The sequence below is a fragment of the Halichoeres trimaculatus genome, unplaced genomic scaffold (genome assembly GCF_033239565.1).
Source record: "Halichoeres trimaculatus isolate MK-OKI-2021-1 unplaced genomic scaffold, fHalTri1.1 fHalTri1_scaffold_15, whole genome shotgun sequence".
Classification (NCBI taxonomy): domain Eukaryota; kingdom Metazoa; phylum Chordata; class Actinopteri; order Labriformes; family Labridae; genus Halichoeres; species Halichoeres trimaculatus.
In genome coordinates this window covers 24,196,315-24,216,662 of record NW_027437193.1, presented here as the reverse complement: position 1 = coordinate 24,216,662, position 20,348 = coordinate 24,196,315, and the positions used below count along the sequence as shown (strand labels likewise).

At 40.6% G+C, this 20,348-nt stretch overlaps 1 protein-coding gene across 1 annotated transcript in view; it reads right to left on the bottom strand.

Moving 5' to 3' along the window:
• The window catches only part of LOC141803981 (small conductance calcium-activated potassium channel protein 2-like), a 69,229-nt gene that overhangs the window by 35,800 nt on the left and 13,081 nt on the right, over positions 1–20,348 (bottom strand). Inside the window, exon 2 of the mRNA XM_074688152.1 lies at positions 5,256–5,729. Within this exon, the coding sequence (XP_074544253.1) occupies positions 5,256–5,729 (474 nt within the window). The remainder of the gene's footprint in view (positions 1–5,255; positions 5,730–20,348) is intronic.

Genomic DNA, 20,348 nt, shown 5'->3' with positions numbered 1-20,348 from the left:
AGACATGGGGAGAAAAAAATTAGACATGTAATATTTACATCAGCATCATGACAAAACAGAATGCTTGGAAAATTAGAGTACATAATCTTTTACGTAAAAATAAGATAAAGTATGTCGCTTAGTATTCCTCTCGGGTGGCATTTTCCATACTTTCACTGTCTAAATTTAGCCTGAAGAGACGCCATTAGTGACTTATCACTACACAGCCTGTGATTTTGTGAGCTGCATGTTATTGCTAAGCAACAAGGTGAAATGAGGTAGTTGAGTAAAAGAGGAAATTTCAAGTGAAAGCTGAGTGTTTTAACTGTAAGTAAGAACTGAAGATCAGTAAATGTTGCGCTTCATTAAAATGCAAACCTCTAATGTTGGTTTGGTTCAACAAACGCTGCCAAGGAGGCTCAGAAGCAGGTAATCTCACAGCAGTGTATGCAGCCACACAAACATGCACACACACACACACACCGACACACAACACTTATTAGCTTAAAGGTCTATCTGGGAGCTGATAACGGGGTCTTTACACACAAACAGTGCCGTCAGGATGTTGCTAAACAATGCAGCTGCAGGTGTAGGTGCAGCCTGGTATTATCTGTGGAAGCTGTTCCCCTCCGTCTAAACTACCAATTAATCAAAGCCTTGCACTAACAGGGGAACTCTCCACTTAATGGTGGGTGCAGAAAAGGCAAGGCTAGCATTAGCAGGGGGGCCACCACAGTGAGTGTAGCTGATGATAAATAGGCCAGCTGGATGCTATCGCTGGAGCGTGTGTGAGTGTGTGTTTGTGTATGTGTCTACATGGGGACCATAGATCTAGGAAATGAGGACCTGTACTACTTAAGTCTCCCCTTTATGTTGGTAAAATGCCATTGGATAAATCAAGTTAACAGCCTTGGTGTAAAAAAGCCTCTCCGCGGCAGGCTAATGATCCTCCGGTTGTTGTTATCATAACGACACAGACAACAAACGACAGAAACAACAAGCGGAAATATCGTTCATAATTGCCGGTGAAATGACAGAGAGCTGCTCAGCATTTCTCCGTCCTTTGCTGGTCCATATTACAAAACTTATTTTTAGCTATCAACTAGATTACTTTGCCCCTCAGGTTGGCGACACATTCTCAAGACATTCTAACGCCTGAAATTGTTTTGAGAAGTCCCCTGTGAAATAATATTGAGTAAACCAATTAATCCACCTGTCAGAGGTTCAAGGATTTTTCAGTCCCAGTGCTCACTGCCTCTTTACGCATTTCTCTCCTCCAGGGCCGAGAAAACCTTTTCTGAGCCTCAAGTGTCTGCTGCGTGATGCGACGGGAGACAGAAAATGGACCATCCACAGCACATGCTACATGTCTGATGGGGGTGGGGGTGTCTTCTGTGCCGCTCAGAGATTGGAGGTCATTTCAATTTCAACTGAGGTCAACCTGATGAATGAACTAAACCCCACTCAGTAACAGGCACAGACAAACCTATTGACTTTCTTAAAACCCTATAAATCAGCATATGGATTATCACTCTGACCTCAAATATACACGCTGCACAGAGATACGTTAGAATACTCCTATTTAAACATCTGGAAAAACAAGCCCTGAACATTGTTTTTGTTGGTTTGTTTATTTCTGTCTGTCTCTAAACCTTTTATGCTGAACTAATTTTATGTCTATTTAAGTTCATTGGCTCATGTTACCTCAGCAACAATACAGAAGTGACAAATTACTGAAGGATTTGTATAAATGCCAAGATCCCCTCTCCTTTCAGTTGGAACCTGACCCTGAAACTCTCTTGTTTTAATAAAGCTTTAACAACTACTGATTAACACCATGATAAAACAGAACAAAGCTGTAGCGCCAAAAACAGTTCAAGTGTATGTGCTGAGAGCTATGCCACGAGAAACTGAATTGGAATCAGGAAAAATTGAAACCATTTTTTTTCTGTGCTGGAATCTTGCTGTGCAAAAACGACCATGTCAAAAGAAAACAGAATTTAACAAACATCGATCCTTTTGCCATTTTGAGGTGCCAATTTGATTTAAATTGCGATTGTTTGATATTCCTGATTTTTCCAATTTTTAGCTTGCTTTTTTTAACACCAGACCATGTGGAAAAGTTGAATGATGATGGATGTCCATAGACAATATCAGGAGCCTTATTATTTATTTTTTTTACAAAATATGTATATCACATGTGAGTTAGTTTTTAGAAATGTATTCAGGGATCTGACAACTTAACTTTTTTTCTAGCCCAACTTATAAACAAAGGTTAAAATGGAAGATTAAATTAAAAAAAAAAAAAAAATCCTTAAACAAAAAATCCCAATACTTTGAGACATACATTGTTTTCTCCCACCCCTAGTTCCAAGCTGAACTGAAATCAAACTGCACAACTCAATCTGAATTGTGGAAAATAAATTTAATTTTGTTTTTTGAATTATGATAATTTGATTAGATGAATTTTCAAGTCAGTCAAATAAAACTTTTAATTCATTTTTAAAAAATAAACTTGATTTCAGGTCATACTTTTCAAGTTCAGTATATAATGAATCAAATTCAGTTTCAAGTGGCACAAATTCCAGCCAATTGAATTGTGCAAGTATTATTAAGTCTTACAGCACAACAGGATTTAATTTATCACTAAGTGAAACTAGTGGTTGTCAATGGCTGCTCTAAACTTAAAAATTAGTTGCAAAATCACATTTTGTGCTTGTAATGAACACCACGGACTACGCTTATCCAATCCTTAGGCTTAAAAGTACAGAGTAATGTATACAGGTGCTTTTCAATGAGAAGTAGAGATGGGAATTGATAAGATTTTGTCAATACTGATGCCCTTATCGATTATCAACAACATTTAATTGAGTTTAAACTGTAAGTGAATAAAATGTAATTGGTCCCAGAGTCTGGATATTTCCGGGCATAATTATACACAAACAGGTAGAAATTGTTCACAATGTGACGTTGATGTACCGTGTTGTAGTATATTTATAGTTCAAGTAGGCCATCTAGTGTCTCGAAGTGGTTGTAGCAATGGTTTAAGTTGTTTGGAACCTTTCCGTAGTTATGAAGTCAGCCATGAGTCTTTCAGTTACCTGTTAGCTTTAGACATTTTAAATTCTCAGTATTTTTTACAAAGAGTTGATGTGATATGTTTCTGTGATAAAAGTTTAAATTTTATTCTGAAGCTGAAGTTATACTGATGTATGCTAACTGCTAGCATATCAATGCAGTTTCCCATATAGGTTAGCATCAAGCTTGGGCTATTTTGGTAAATAAGGTGATTTATACCATTTCGAATGTACTGAATATGAATCTCCTGAGAGAGAGAGTAATGTGCATTTCTTTATGAAGTCAGTTCTTCAGTAAAACTTCAAGCTGAAAATCCTGAATCAGAGTTTTCTTGGGAAACGTTATCAAACTGCTAAGCTAAGATAGCTGCAGCAGACTAGTCGACGTAAGGCCCTATGGCTCCAGCACAATGTAAAGAATTGATAAAGGAATCGTTAAGCACAAAGGCTAACGTTATCGATGGAATGAAACATTTCTTATCGATTCTCAACAGGAACTGATTTTCGATTCCTATCCCTAATGAGAAGTATGAAGAACTTTTAGTTCCAGGAACTACTCTTCGAGGAACTAAAAATTCTTGTGGCCCATTGCTGTCCGAGTGTTCACTGAAGGCTTTGAGTCCCGTGAAGATTATGCAAATCGCTTCAGTGATGCATGGAGAAACAGCCATGCAACAAAAGAGGCCTTTCACCCAGGAACTTTTGTTCCAGGAACTACTCTTCAAGGAATGACATACTGAAATAGTTCCTGTGTCCCATTATTGACGGCAAACCACTGAGGCACAAAATCTGTAAAGAAATCACAAATCAGGCCAGCGGAAAAAAACAAAAGTAATTGCACTTCACTGCATAACTATTAGAGGGCAGTTGAGTTGTTTGACATTTTTGGAACTTGTGGTTGTTTTTTTAGAGTTTAGTGGCCCTCAGTTTACATCTCAAGTTGTTTCTGCATTGTTTTTTTTTGTTTAGTTAGCAAATGTAAGTTTTCAGCTCACTGATTAGTTCACCACGAGCAGGTTGGAGCTTCTTTTTATTATTTATCCATTCTTCCTTTTTGTGGTAATCTTAAGGAGGGGGCACACTTCACAGCATGCTCTGAGCTCAGTGAGCGTAAAAAAAAAATCAGAATTGTTGTCAAATGGATGTCTCCATATTCATGTCACTAGAGGCAAAAGTTAACATGAAACATGGACGTTTTAATACACATCTGAAGTTAAACATGGGAGTTTTTTTCTCTATTTGGCTCTCAAGCCAAAGAGATGACTGTGATTGGCAAAACATGCAAAACCATCCTTATAGTTCTTGAGTGCTGTTTCTTTTTCTCCTCCATACACAGAGTTTGATGCTTTGAGAACAGTCTAATAGCTGCAGACAGAAGAGGCTGTGACCCTTTATACTGCAGTGCACTGCAATGTCACCTCAGAGGTAAACAGCCTTGTAGACGCTGCTCTGTGTGCAGTGAGGGAACAATAATTGTCCCAAAATATCTGACCCAGCAGAAATGGCTGACTGAGTGACGCTGAAGGACAAAAAAGGTGAAAAGATATCGACCAGGTCACCATGACCCTGGATCCTGACTTCCCTGCTGTTGTCCTTGTTCCAGAGTCCAGCTTAGTGTTTAAGTGCGCTCAGCTGTCTTCACTCTGATCTCCTGCTTTTAAGTTGCTTATGTGCAGTTTAAAGCACCAAAGAGCTTCCCATCTTTGAATCCCATTGTTCTTTCTTTCTTTGTGTCAACTTGTCATGTCACTTTAAGTCTCTCTGTACTCCTTATCCTCCGACCGTCTCTCTATCTCTCACTCTGCAGTGAAAGTAGTTGTTTTGGATCACAGGGAATGACAGAGAGCCACAATGGCGCGAGTAGTGGAAACAATTTTGGCTGAACTCCATTCACTTTTAGATGCCAAAATGAAAGAAACTAGTAACAAAAGATGGCTTGTGATGAAGATATTTTGAATAAAACATTTTTGAAGAGCAGACTCCGAGCTGCACTGTAAGTCACACAACAGATCCCATGACACCCGTTTCTATTTGTGGACCATTCTCAACACCTTTGTTAAATCATGTATGTCAGTGTCTGCGCTAATAATCACTCTTCATAAATCTGACAGTTGCCAACCCCACACAAATCAAACACTAACAATAGCCATGACAACACACAGAGCTCCCACTCATGCATCACACACATGCACAACCTACCTTAGTGTAAACCCCCCATGACAGCTCTGTCTCTGTCACCATGACAACAATCCCAAACATCCCGAAGATGAGTGCGTAGTCGCTGAGCCGCTTCCGCTTCTCAAACAGTGCTCTCCTGTGGCCGAGCTTGTAGCCAATGTCCCTGTTCTTCTTCTGCGGCGCCCTGCCCCCGCCACGCCCGCTGCCCTCCCTGACCAAGCTCTCGTTGGACGCCTTGCTGGGGTCTTCGCCACCGTTGCCCTTTGACACCACCACCTCTAAGCCAGAGCTGTGCAGCGTCTGCAAGGGCTGCGTCTCCGAGTCGAGCTCTGCGAGGTTGCGGCGCGACGAGGACGCCAGGCTGCCCACTAGTGGTCTCACCACTCCGCCATTGTACTTGCAGGTGTTCATGGCTATCTGAGGGAGTCGGCCACTGCTCTCAGAGAGGGAGGGCTTGGATCCAGCATGGCTCAGCTTCTTCTGCTCAGTAGTGGCCTGTGAACAGGAAGAGGAGTGATAAATACAATACTATCACAACAAAAAAGGTGTAAAAACCGACAGTGGAATGAAGAGACGCATCCTGTTTTCGACTTTAAATAGACCATTGATGTAGGAGTTACATCTCTGTGGATCTGGAGAGGGCAGTGAGAGGGAAGGAGCTTGCAAAACAATTTTGGTTATAAAAGCAGACAGATTTAGTGCTCAGTGTAAATGAGAAGTGGACGTAGCCACTGCTGAGTTGTGTCCACTGCTTTGGGGCTTTGAGCTTGGCAATTTCGCTATGACCATCTTGTTTTTTTGGAGCCGGGAGTGACCAAGTGCTACCGTCTCATTATCCTTGTCTTCAAGTCTTTGTGTTCAAGACTCACAATCACTTGACATCTTTTCCCTCTAAATAGAGCCATGATTTACTTCATGAACATAACAAAGCACATAACTAAAGGAAACCAAAAACAAGCCGATAAGAGTGGAGACTCATTGGATGTTGTTAACTGAGGTTTTATCAAAGAATGAGTGGGAAGATTTTATCATCTACGTCTTCACAGGTGAGACGAGTAGAAGTTCATTATTTGCTGGTTTCTGGAACCACTTCTGATCATCAACAACGACTGTCCAAACCTTTACCTTCCAATCAATACATGTGTGTTACCTGTCTTCACTGCAGGAACACAGCACTTTGCCAATGGACATTTATGCTGAGGTGGCCAGCCTCATGATACAGTATGTCGGATCCAAACAACTTGGCTCTGGAAGCCAGCCATTGTATGCGTACAACACTATGAGCCATCTGGGAGTCAGAAGACTAAGTTCCACTGACTTGCATCCCCTGACCTCCTAGACTCCTCATAGAAGCTTCTAGTGAAGTAAATCAAATTGTTTTTAGTAAACAGATTATTGACTCAGCTTTGAATTTAAGTCTTCACTAAAAACAATTTGATTTACTTAACTAGAAGCTTCTATGAGGAGTCGAGTCGAGGAGGTAGGGTGATGCAAATCAGTGGACTTCGAAGTAGCGTATTAATGGTAAACAGTAGTGATGGGTCCGTCGACACCGATGCCTGCATGTGTAATGCAGAGTCGCGGATGGCTGGAGCCTATCCCACCTGTCATTGGGCGAGAGGCGGGGTACACCCTGGACTGGTCGCCAGTCAATCACAGGGCTGACACATAGACAGACAGACAGACAACCATTGACGCTCACACTCACACCTACAGCCAATGTAGAGTGATCAATTAACCTGATGAGCATGTTTTTGGACTGTGGGAGGAACCCAGAGTACCCGGAGAGAACCCACGCATGCATGGGGAGAACATGCAAACTCCACACAGAAAGGCCCACCAGCCAAGTGGCTGCACCACTAACTCTTGGGCCACCGTGCAGCTCAATATAAAATGTAATAATCTAAATAATTTTATGTATTTTCGGTCATTGAATCAGTACGCTAGCTGAGTCTCTCAACTCTGTTGCCTGCATTGATGTTTAAGATCCAGTAGGTGTCCATTGAGCGACACAGTTACACAGTACCGACACCGTATCAGTACAGATTGGGTAATGTGCTGCAACAGTTCATGAGGCCTCATCAACCCATGACCAGTCAACAGAGTTTAATGTTGGGCGCCCACTTCTGCTACTACTTGTTTTACTGACCGAACAAACTACAAGACCAAAGTTTTCCCTTAAGTCTTCTTCCTGGAGTAACACATCATCCATGTTTGTACCAAAGAAAAGTTCACCTTGATTGGTTGCTGAAAGATTGCGATAATTTATTTTATCATCTTGTAGATATTTCATACATTTTCAAACAGCGTTCATAAACTGTTCTGAACGTCCATCCTCCAACAATAGATGTACCAAGAGCAGGGTTAGGTGGACAGACAACAGGATCAAACTCATAGGACAGAATACCATCCCTGAGACCTGCAGAGACCCTAAATCAAAGGGTGTACAGCACTAATATGACTCACAGAGACCAGTTCTGAGAAAACGAACAGCATGAAATGAGAGAGAAGCTAAGAGGAATTCAAGCATCAGCCAGCGCCAACCTCTTGATGTCTGCACGGCGGTTATTGCCAAGACAGCCCTGACATGCCAGGAGCAAACCCCACGAGAAATCCACCTCTTTAAAACTGTAAAAGTTGTCTTCATTTGATGCCAAAGAAACTGCTTTGCCAGATGAGCAATCCTTGTTGCCATAGTCGTGGATCACATCAATCTCACCACACCCTGACTCTGACAAACATTAACGATTAATGAAGTCGAACAATCACTTTAATGGACGGCTCTTTTCATCTGTACAGCTTTTCCTTCAGGAAAATTGTATCAGAGTTTGATGGCTCACAAACAAATCAATAATAAATGGACTTTGATGTATAAATAAAACCATATAACCAATGGTGGACCCTACAAAGTGCAGAGAATTGAATCTTTGCACTGCGCAAATTTAGATATTAAAGATTTATGTTCAGCATGACCCTGTTTCCTACCAGAGAAACACTCCTCTCCTCTGCAGAGATTAACGCAGGCAAACAGAATGCAGGCCTTCTCAATTTAGAGTGTGTGGGTACCACACTTTTTACTACAAAACCAACCATCTGAAAGACTCGTGTTTCCTCTATTTTCCGTGTTGTAGTTACCCCCTCCAGAAAAGGAAGAAGCAAACATTACAAACATTTTGCTTGTAAAATAACAAAAACTTGGACATAAACTTATTTTCCACCTTCGTCACTTGAACAAAATGTTCCTTGCTTTTTTTCTGAACTGCTGCTATGCAGTCGCCTCTCTTCTAGCATCGAGCTGTCTATTATTCTTGCTCTTCCTCGGCAGATAGGAGTGTCTTTCTGTCCCTGTTACACAGACAGTCAGGAAATGTTCTATCCCTGCAGAGTCTGTGGAGCAGTCACCCCAGAAGCATCTATCTGCCTGTCTATCCCCTGCCCTTCAGAGACTCAGCCAGATTATCATAATGGGTTATGAAAACTTCACATGGAACAGTGCTTTTTCCGAAACAAGTCGGGGGTGTGTGATAGCACAGCTGGACCTTTTTATTAGCCTTGACAAAGCATGCCTAATGCCTTTAAATGTGCTGGTGGGAATAAAGAAGGGCGGCCCTAATGGAAATTTACCAACTCCAGTCCTGTGATGCTATCGTCTGGCCCATATTGGGGCTCCATGAGAACAGGAGTAAAGGTTAAGGATTAGTGCAGCCCATAGTGTTTCTAATCCCCTTTTCTGTATTAAATTGCTTTTTAATCTGGACCATTAGGACCCGTCTACACTTTTGAAGACAGTGCATCGAGTGAACTTTAGGTTTGAATGACAGGAAATACTCCAGAAATAGATGCTGATATGGCAGGAGGGGTGGAGATGCTGGTCTTTATTTGAGGGTAAAAATAGAACAGGGACTTCTGGATTCTGCAAAGACATCAAAAACAAGTTCCTTCAAAAACTGAGAGGAATAAATATCTCGCCGGTCCTTTCTGTGTCTACAGAAGTTGATTTTTTGCAGCTCATACATACTGACAAGAAGATGTGCTAACAGGGACAATTGAACCTACATGTTTAATCTGCACCAAAACACTAAATTCAAAGTGTGTTAGCCTCTTTAAAGAATCAGGAAAAAAGATCTAAACCCTGATCAGACAGCCTCCAACAAACTGTCAGAGGGTCTGGTAAGCTTGATATGTAACTATTCATACTGAACTATTGAGTAATACCTAAAAAAAAGTCCTAATGGCCAATAGTCATTTCAAACAAAGGTTGTGTTTGTTTGCAGAGGATTAGTTTCTGTTTTTTTTTTTTCTTTTTTTTTTGGTATTAATGAAAAACTTTTTGCCACAGTTTTACTTACATTTGGCATTGATATGAAACTTTGGGTATGCTACTGATTTTGTATTTCGCTAAAGATCAAACTATGAGCCTTAAAACTTGGAAACCTGCTCTACATAGCTAAGAAAAGAAATACATTTTTCTTCTGTAAGAATTTTTTTTTAAATAGGCATGAAATACTCTTTTAAAAATACTCTAAACCAATAACCTGTCATTTCAATCGAGCAAAGATTTATGGGTTAAGCCGTCTTTACAATCTAATGCTGTCACCCTCTCTGGTCACTGGACGGTCTGTTGTTAATGGTTTCTTCCAACATGCTGTATACCTCAACTACCCTGATTTAAACAAGCACAGGTGACAGATGTAGCATGGCGTGGCTAGGCAGTATTTTGATTTACAAAACATTGCATATCTAAGATAAAATGTGATAAGATGGACTGTTTTCTTACCTTTTAGATGAGCTAGTGGAATATGAAATTAGGTTTCAACAACTAAAATGTTGTGGAATGAAGAAAAATCGGTTATAACTAAGTAAAATAGAAAAAAATCTCAAGAAACTGAGGAAATCCAACAAGTTTGGATACTTAGTGGTCAACAGAAGTAAAGGAATTGTACAAAGTGAAGACATTGTTGGTATAAGCTCAAGTAGAGTTTTTTTTAATACAGCCAAGAGAAGTCTGAGATGGTAACTGAAGATTTCCTTCCAGTCAAATTCATGAAACACACCAGTGTGAAACAGAGCTATTGTGAACCTTAATTTGAAACTTTAACTAAGAACATATGATCAACTTCTCTGACTGTTTAAAAATGAATTAGAAAGGGTTTCTGCTTAGAGGCAACCAGAACCTTTCTTCAAAGACAGTTTTTTTTATTTAAACAGACAGAAAAGCTGAAAAATGAGACTCTAAATGTACAGCTAATTTGGTTTCCGATGACCAATTACACAACGATAGATCAGGGACAAAGAGCCCTGTTGTGACAATGTAAGGCCACTCTAGAGCCTGGGATGTAAAAGGAGAACGTCTCAGGAAGTGTTGCTCGGATGAGGTAAAGAAGAGGATTAATGATGGACGCCAGGAGAGTGGGGTTGCTGTTACATCCAAAGCTTTAGTTACCTGTTTCTAGTGATCATCAGTCACTGAAGCAGGTCAGGAGTGACCCAAAACTGGGCAATCGTCCAATCAGTCAGCTTGTATGAGCAGTGGCATACGTGTGACGGTGAGGAAGATATTTCCACAGGTGGGTCTGACTTTTTCCTCAGAGTCCTTCACAGAGTTTCAATCAATTGAAATCCAGCTAGCCAGCCTCTGTCACAATTCCCCTGCAATCCGGCTAAACATTGCGGCGAAAGGGCATGGCGGGGCAGCATTGCCCTTGACGTCCCTTAATGCCCCCGTGGAGGAGACACCGGGATGCTGCCCGTCCAGCCGACCGACGGCTCAATTTCATTCTGAATGGCACGCAGCATCCAGCCTCTATGAAATGGAGCCTCATAATCAAATTGAAAAGCCTCAGTGCAGAACAGTTTAAATGAAGGAAACTCTCGGCCTCCCTCTGTCTGTGCAGACAAATCTAATAGAAAATCCTCATTCTTGTGTATTGTGTGGAGCTACTGTGCTGCTGCGAGGAAGGCTTATACATCCTAAAAATGGAACTGTGCATTAGGAAATACTCTGTGTTCAACTCTTTGTGTGTTAGGGACTTTGAGCATGTGGGTGCCAGTCTGTTTAATTATGCATGTGGGTGCATGTGGGTGGGTGGGTGCATGTGTGCATATGTGTGCTCGTCGAACACGCTGAGCCTCAGCCAGGCGCTGGATTAGGTCGGATATTGACGCAGACAGTGAGTGGCAACGAAACAAGCAAATACAATGAATTGTTTGAGAAGAGCCACGTGTATGTGTGTTTGAAAAGTCTGTGAACAATGGACTGATACTGTCAGGGCTGATGATGAAAAAACAGAGCAGCAAACAGACAGAAAGAGGGACAAAGGACCAAATAGGGTAGAGCTCTAGAAAGTGAGGAAACATGAAAGATAGAGAGGGTAAAAGAGAAAGAGATAAATGAAAGAGAGAGTAGACAGCTCCCTGTGGGTGTCTCTGCCAACCCCCGGAGTGATTGAGAGCTGCAGGCTACACTCTCCAGTTTGTCCCTGCACACAGGACACTGTCACATTTCTTTGACAGGCCAGCAGGCTTCAGGGCTCCTCCGAACATCCCTGACCAGCATGTGGAACATCAGTCAGCGCTGGCAGAAACCGAGGAAACCAGAGGCTGCAGCTCCACATCCACAGCAGAAAAACCCTCATAATGAGCACCGCTCTAATGACAACAAGCAGTATATGGGGTACATTTAATAAAGGTGGAGCACAAGAAGTGGGACGAGCAGTTTTAAGTCCCAAAAGTTAACAACATGTTGTGGTTGATAAAGATTAGTTTAAAGGAAGTGTCGCCAGGATTTTCCTAAAAAGCTAAAATGTCAACTTTAACAGGAATAATCCTGCTCAGTCATCACTTCTGGGCCTCTGAACATGTGTGTCAGTGTCCAGGTCTGCCTCGAGCCCTTCCCTCTGCCGGTATGTTGATGAATTGGTTTTATTGGGATGTATCTGGGTGGAGAGGAGACGTGGTTACATCAGCCAATCACAGTACGCCCTGTGCATGCAGGGACTTTGCGTATTGATTCGAAAGAAGCTATACTACGATAGTGGACGTAGCACGGAGCAAGTAAAAACAGCCAAAGTGAAACAAAATGCCAAAGCTTGTTTCAACCGTACACTGTAAAAAAAAAAAGTACATCATCTTGCTTAGCTCGAAGTGAGGTCGCCAGCAAAACTGCTCCCCCTGGTGGCCGGTTGCAGCATAGGTTAAAAAATCCATCTCCCAGTCATTTCAGATGGGCTGTGGTCAAACTTTAAAAGATTAGTACACCTTGTAGAAATGTATCTCACGTCCGATTGTTGTGGTGATTTGAAGATATTATTTGGCTGCCTTGTATTCAAGTCCTCTTTTAAAAAAAAAAAAAAAAAAAAAGTTTTCATTAGTTATAAGAGGTTAAAAATAAGGTTTACGTCATGTTTAACGATGATTGACAGCTGCCATTATTGTGTATTTATTTTCGGGGATTGTAAAATATGTCGGGAGGTAGAGTCAATAAGTGATTAGACTCTTCAAAGAAAAAAAATACTTATTTATATTGTCACCCGGCTACTCTCAGATTCTCCCAGAATCCCTCATCGTCTCTACTGCGCAGACTCTGGCTACAAACTGCTACAATGGCTGCGCCTGTGACGGAGGAATTTTGGCTTCAGAACCGTACAATGGTAAATGGTGGAACCACGCTGTCCACTCAATATACAGTCTATGGTTTCAACTCTCACTCCTTGCTTCTTGGAGAGAAGCACAAGACAAAGAGCGATGCGACTTGGCTTTCTGCTGAACAAGTACGTGTAAATACCCGTGATTAGCTTGTGTTAACATGCCAAGTCAGGTGCACGGCTCTTAAGCTATGTAGAAAAGCGATGCTGCAGGTAAATGCTAGGCTAGTGTGTGTGTTAATGAAGTCATGGTCGAGGGTTGTGGGCGTGCGCTGCTGCAATCTTAACATTTGCAATTCTTTGCCACTGTCTTATTGTTTTGTAAATAGTTTTTACCTTTTTGTGCAATCAGTCTGTCCACATTTTGTACTTGTATATTGGTTATATATTTTTCTTGTGGTTAATTTTTTCAGTACATATTTTTCTAGTTTTTTTTATTATACAATTCTATTATTCCATCTTTCAATATTTTAATTTTGGTAAATAAATCTCTAATTTAGCCTGTATGACTGTCTTTGTCACAGTCCTGTGGCTGCCATTTGTATCCCATCACAGGTGGAGACAAGTGGAGGGGAACCAGTTGGCTTACTGTGACGCTAAATGTGCTTTGTATGAAATCTACTTTTATTCAAGTCCTGCTGCAGTTAATTTCTGGTATTAACTGGTAGTAACTATCAAAGACTACTTACGCCAGTCAGGCACACACCAGTATCATGAAGACAGAGATGACGTCTGACAAAGCTATAAGTATACGGCTGCTGTTGTGTGCTTCCTGCTGAGGGCTGACGTTACGCGGCTTAAAAAGCTGCTATCTGGTTGTTGTTTAATGCTGTTGTGATTGTAACGCAGCATGAATCTGCTCTATGGTCTTGTCTTGTTTGTCCTTTTCCACATTTTTTAAGTACCCATTGTCTTTGGTCCAGGCCACTAACATCCCAGTTGACCCATTGCTTCCTTCATCAAATTCCATGTCACGATTAGTCATATGATGTAACCCTATCACAGCGTCCACTGTTGAAAAATGAACAGCATAAACCGACACGTTATATCTCAGGAACAACACCATAAATTATTATTTGTCACTTTTATCAGCATCGAAGTAAAAATGCTGCTCCTTGCATTGGAAAGGGTGCAGAGTCTTATCACCTCATACTTCATGTCCCTCTATCTCTGTAGGATGTCTCTTTTAAATAATGGCTTTTTCTGCCCCTCTGCAGAATAAACCGCTGCTGCTACAAGTGTTTCACAACACTGCTGAGGGTTGAAGTGGCGGCAGACGTTTGATGAGTGTTTACAGAAATATTCTCAAACTGACTCCTCATGTCTGGTACCATCGCGAGTGTGCGGACACTCACTGGATGTGCACTGGAAGGAGCAGCTTCTTTGTGTGTGCGAGGGACAAAACTGGAGAGCGTGCTGCAGAGCGTGAAAGGTGCATTGACAAGTGTTTTATCCACTTGTGAGTTTATCCACATATTTCCAGTGTGGCATCTGCTTGTGAGATAGAGCATATTGTACATGTTCAGAGTGAAACTTCAATAACTCGGCACAGATCACAAGCGCTCACTGTAGCTCAAAATATACAGCCACTGTGTATTGATTCCTGTGACATGGGATTCTGTATTGATTGTGTTTGTGACTTTTCGAACAGCAGGGCCATATTGTTAAATCAGAATTCATGCTATAGCTCCGTTGGGTAGGAAAAAAAATGTTTATTTCACTCTAAATGATGATTTTAAACTCAAAGTCACGCTGCATGAGCATTAAAGATCCCTCCGGGACTTCTTTTACTCAGCATATTCCTACAAAATGCAGTGACCCTTTGACCTGCTGCATAGACTGACGCCCTCCAGAAAGCTGAGTTTAACTGGTTCTCTGATTCAAAATGTTTCCTAGCAAGCCCTGCTGACAGCCAACCGTTTTAGCTCTGTGTTTAAGAATTTAAGCACAGTAGAAGAAAACAGAGAGATGAGGTAAGACTTGTGTTTTAGTATAGAACAGCCCCACAGTAATGTTAGCTCGTTGTGTTTTTATCACATAGGTAGGGTAATGTTAGCAGAAGTGATTGGAAGAAATAAAACACAAGACTTTGTGTTGGACGATATTTAAAGTATAGTTTTACAAGAAGCGATCATTTTTAATGAGTAACGTTTTATGACAAGTCATCTGGTCGTAGGGTAAGAAAATTCTAAGAAAAAGGGTCAAAGTTGGACACAGTTCAACCAACATTTTTTTTAATCTTATTGTTTTATTGTATCTTTTTAATTTTAATCTGCTTTTTAATTGAATTTTAATTGTTTTCTTTTAATTTGTTCTGTCTGTAAAGCACTTTGAATTGCCATGCTGAAATGTGCTATATAAATAAACTTGCCTTGCCAATGCAGCCAAACAGGGTCACAGAATCTTCAAGTAAACACTGTCAGCTAGGGCGGTCACTTCTTATTCGAAAACTCTAAAACCCTGCTCAAAACGCCGGCTGCAGTCTTTACAGATCATTCTGACAAGTTGATATGGTTTGCCTGGTTATCCAACAGATGGCGCTCTGAGGGGCCGTTTACATGACAACGGTTTTAGGGTGAAACGCATAAGTTTTGTTGCGTTTCAGCCTTGCGTTTACACGGAAATGGCGTTTTCAGCCGACCAAAAACGCAAACTTTTGAAAACGGCCTCCAGAGTGGGATTTTTCTGAAACGCTGCCGACACCGTTGCTGTGTAAACAGTAAGCCGGCGTTTTCACACTGGCGTGACGCTCCACCTCCCTCGCGTATTCAACAGGACAACAGTACAGTTGTTACAATCGTTGCGAAGTACCGTGTTGTGCTTGTGCTGCTGCTGAATCTGCTGACTGTCTTTCAACAAAATGTGCATCTTTTGCTCCACTTTTTAACTTAGTATTCCCCAGTACACCAGACGATCCGTTCAACTCTACTTTGGTGGAGATCTCCCAAAGACAGTTATAGCACCACCTACACGCCTGGCATGCTTACTTCAGTGTTTTCAGTCCATCAGTGTTCCCGTGTAAACGCAGATTTTTTTCACTGCGTTTTAGCATTTTCAGATGATATGTCGTGTAAACGGGGCCTTAGAGTTCACTACCATGTTGACGCGTGCTCTGCTAATCTTTTACTAAACATAGCTACTCGAGTGGGAGAAAGGCAACTGCTGTCCTGGGTGTGATGGAGAGCCTTTTTGGGGACTTGTATCAATCTGATGACTTTGGTAAAGGCAGCCATGACGGCATCCTGTAGATGCAAGCCTAGGTAAAGAAGACTCCTCTGTCTGCTGCTCTGATGGAGAGACATAGGCTGCAACAGGTACCTGCAACTCTCAAAGCCGGCCTGTAAATACCTGTGGGTGTGTCAGGACAGCTGTGCGCTCTGAGCGCGTGTTCTCATCGGCAGGTAATATTTTAAACAAAAAAAGAGCCGCTCTTGATCCCAATCAAGTTGATAGACTTGTGTTTCTGGCAAAAAAAATCTCAGAAATTAATACGGGCCATTCAGCTTGACTTTCAGTTTTACCTTGTTATGTTTTCATTTTAGAGCAGTCAGAGCTCCATCCGCTAGACGGGTTGTTAAGTTTATCAAGAAAGGAAAACAATGAGGTTGTGCTGTGGTCTTCAAAGGAAGGTTGGGGGAGTTCGGATTTCTTTGAACAAATTACGGGTCATTCGAAATTTGTTTAAACTTGATTTTTGCAAAAAGTAACAGTCCTACTGTCATCATGTTTGCTAACATTAGCAGAGCTAGCTGCACTAGCTCTCGGTCCTTGTAGCTCAACACTCACATGACTGTTTTCTGTTTGGTTGAGTTAATCAGACACTGTTTTAGACGTCTATCTCCACTTTCAAAATCAAAACACTGCCAAACTATTCTGCTCTACAGGGTGCCATCTGCCACTAGTGCTTTATGACTAGACGTAAGTCAGTGTCTCCCCTCCTTCTGGTCGGGAGTCTCACGCACACTGTTGTAAATTACTTTTTGCAAGGTTCAAGACAACTTCTTGCTGGACACAATGTGCCAAGGTATGGTTTTAGTACAGTTAGATGCAAGGGGCAACATCCGGTCAGTAAAAATGAAGCCAGATGCTTCGTCCATGTTTTAAGCAGTCTATGGTTACGTAGCGGTTCAATTTGTTAAGCCCCGTTTCCAACAAACAGTCTGGCTTTGATCAGTAATGTTTGGTGTGGTTTTGCTTGTCAAGCCTGATCCTGTTTGCGTTTCCACAGCCAACCATTCCCCTTCATGGTAGGCTATGTGTAAGCCAGATGCCGATAGCCGCATCAGCTACACGATAGCTTGATGCCATAACTTCCCATTGTTGAGAGAAAACTTGAGTGCACAAATTTAGAATATGTACCACTGTTAAACCAATGAATCATTACTCAGTAATCAGTTGTACTTTGCTCCAAGGATGCTCTACCCTGGCAGGATCACAAATCATACAATTCATACCAATATTAAATGATAATTTTATGTTCACATTTTTTTGGAAAAATGTCCACAGCTGGGCCAGAATGACTTTGTAACTCTGATGATGATACAAAAATGTTCTTAGTGTTTTTGTATTTGATCCAATTATTCTTGTTATGAAAAACTGACAATATCAGTCTGAATGGAGCTTTGAGATTTTGTGTGAGTAACAAAATGAATCATCTGTGATGATAACTTCATAATCAATAACACAAACTGCAACGACAGCCACCTTCAGTTTTGCTCTTACCAGTAATTGCAATTCCCTCCACTCCCAGGGGGAAACCAGAACCAAAGAGAAAAAAATGAAACAATAAAATCTGCACACAATAAATTGTGACAATAAGTTATAAAAAAATCATGCTCAGCCCTGAAGTTGCCTAAGGAAAGCTGTAACCTTTACTCGGGCCAATAACCAGGCTTAAAATATGGAGTAACAGCATTACATCAAAGCACAAACAAGATGACATTATTGAAGTGGCTCAGTGTTAGCATCATTCTGTGATCAAATTCAATCCAACTATGAGTCATCTGAAACATGATGGGGCCAGAATTAGTTTGTTTTTTGTTTATTTTACATTGACAACACTGTACAGTAATAAAAGAGGAATACAAACCAAACCAAACTCGGAGAACAAGATCACGACTGGATTCAGATTAGATTGAAGAAGAGTCTAAAAACATCTTCCTCCAAAACAAGTCAATAATGCATGATGAATGAGGGTTTGTGGGCACATACAACAGCTCCTGTAGTATGAAAGAAAAAACACTGGATTTATTTCTGTTGCTGAAGCCCCATCTGTAGATTTGTCTTCACAAAACAAAGTTAAAAATGATAACAGAGGTATTAAATGGCCTCTTGGAAGTCACAGTCTCCTCCTCTCTAACTCATCTTTTACAGATTACAAACAAAAAGCAGCAAAAGAAAGTCCAAACCTCCATGGAGAGACAGGACGAAGGTACACGCCTGTGGGAATGTGTTATTGTTAGGACTTACACACATTCAGCAGAGACACAGTTATTTTAATTAGGAGCCAACAAGGTTAGCCCATGAGTGCTTCAGTGAGAGTGTGTCTTATAAACTAGTTCCTGGGGAGATCAGGGTGAGAACTGATGGGGGGCTGCTCTTCCTGTGGGACTCCCACCGTCTCATTAGGAACACGTTCAATTTCCAACAAATTAAAGAAGGGCGTTGTTAGAAATGTGATTTGTAGATCAGGGCCAGATACACCTGGTATTCTGGTGAAACACTTCACAGAGTGAACTAAAAAGCTGGAAATGTGTCACAGAATTATCAGTACCAAAAAAAAAAACTCTAAATGTTATATTCCTCCACATTACACAGCAACCAGCATCCAAAAACACACCTAACAGGAACTGCTTCATAGAAATGGACTTTTGGGTTTGACATTTTTTTTAAAACAAATGTTTGGAAGACTTCTACTCAAAATTAACAACAGCAGTTTTATCAAAATCTATGCTCCTACTTGGAATCCCAACAATAAGTACATAAGTAAAGAACTATCTGATTTAGCAGCACCTCAACTTCCTGAGGATATCTTTACTTCTGTCTGATGTGAGCTTATTCAAGTAACAAAAGAGAAAAGACATTGATAATCACCAATTCAGTGGGTTTATGATGAAATCATTAAAAGTCTGAGGTTAGAAACACAACATACCCATTAAACTCAATCAATCCAGCCATTATAGACAAACTCTATCTGTTGTTGCAGTTTCTAAATGTGATTATAGCAGTCATTAGGAATGGGTACCTTTCACATTTGAAATAATACGATTCCGGTACCCGGTGCCCAACAATCGGTACAAGTACTCAACTGTACCAATTTTTGATGCTTTTTTGTGTTTATGTGGTGAAAATATCAATTTGTTTAATAATAAATCTTTTTTTTTTCAATTTAACAGATTTATTCTTCAATATATAACCTTGTAATGCTGTGTTCATGTCCAGTATGGAAAATCGTCTACTCTTCTACTCCCTCACAGTCACAAAGATGCATTCAGGTACCTAGACATGGTACCTTTTGGTTTCACGTGAATCGGTACCCAGTACTTTTGACAGAATTTGGTCAGTACTTATAAAAGTACCTAATTCAGTACCCATCCCTAGCAGTCACTCAGTATATTAACATGCAGCTTGAGCTTATTAAACTGAAGATCAGACTTAGCATAGATCAACACAGGTAAATAATGTGAATGCTGTAGGACTGCAGTTGGATTCAGCAGGACTTATATGGTCTTGTTACACCTCTGCGTTCTGTGCAAGCAAATTTCCCTCGAATGAGGATAGGGTCACTGCACTACACAACAACAAAACACCATGTAGTGTAATTAACACACATAGTATGTAAAAAACATAAAGAGCTGCAGCTGCATCCATCTCGGCCATTGTCCAACTTAAAGGACTTTGTTTTAGGGTCTTTCTTACTCTGTCTGGATTCTGATCTAAGTAACCACTTATTCTTTACAGCTACCCCCTCAAGGTTATAATAGTTTTGGATTTGTCATTATAGTTTATTTTAAGTTAGTTTTGACATTTTTTTTTCCACAGTTTAGTTTTAATTAGTTTGAGAGCAGGCATTCTAGTTTTTACTTAGTTTTGATTTTTACAATAAAGCTTAGTTTTAGTTTTTTCATACCTTATTAACCAGGTGCAGGATTCAAAAAGGTCAGAGTAAATATTTTGTAACACTGTTTATTTTCAAGTCCAACATAGTGCTCATTGCTCAGTCAATGCTGATACTGAACTGTTGGCTGCTGCTTTATAGTAAAAACATAAATTATGTAAAATAATGTTAACATAAATTAAATACAAATAATATAAACATAGGACAGTTTGTCTTTAACTTTGGTTACTTTCAGTTAGTTTTGTGAACACAAGATACAGTTTTAGTTTACTTATCATTTTTGTTTTCTTTTCTAGTTTGTATTAGTTTGCGTTAACTCCAATGTATTTTAAATTTTAGTTTTCATTTTTAGTT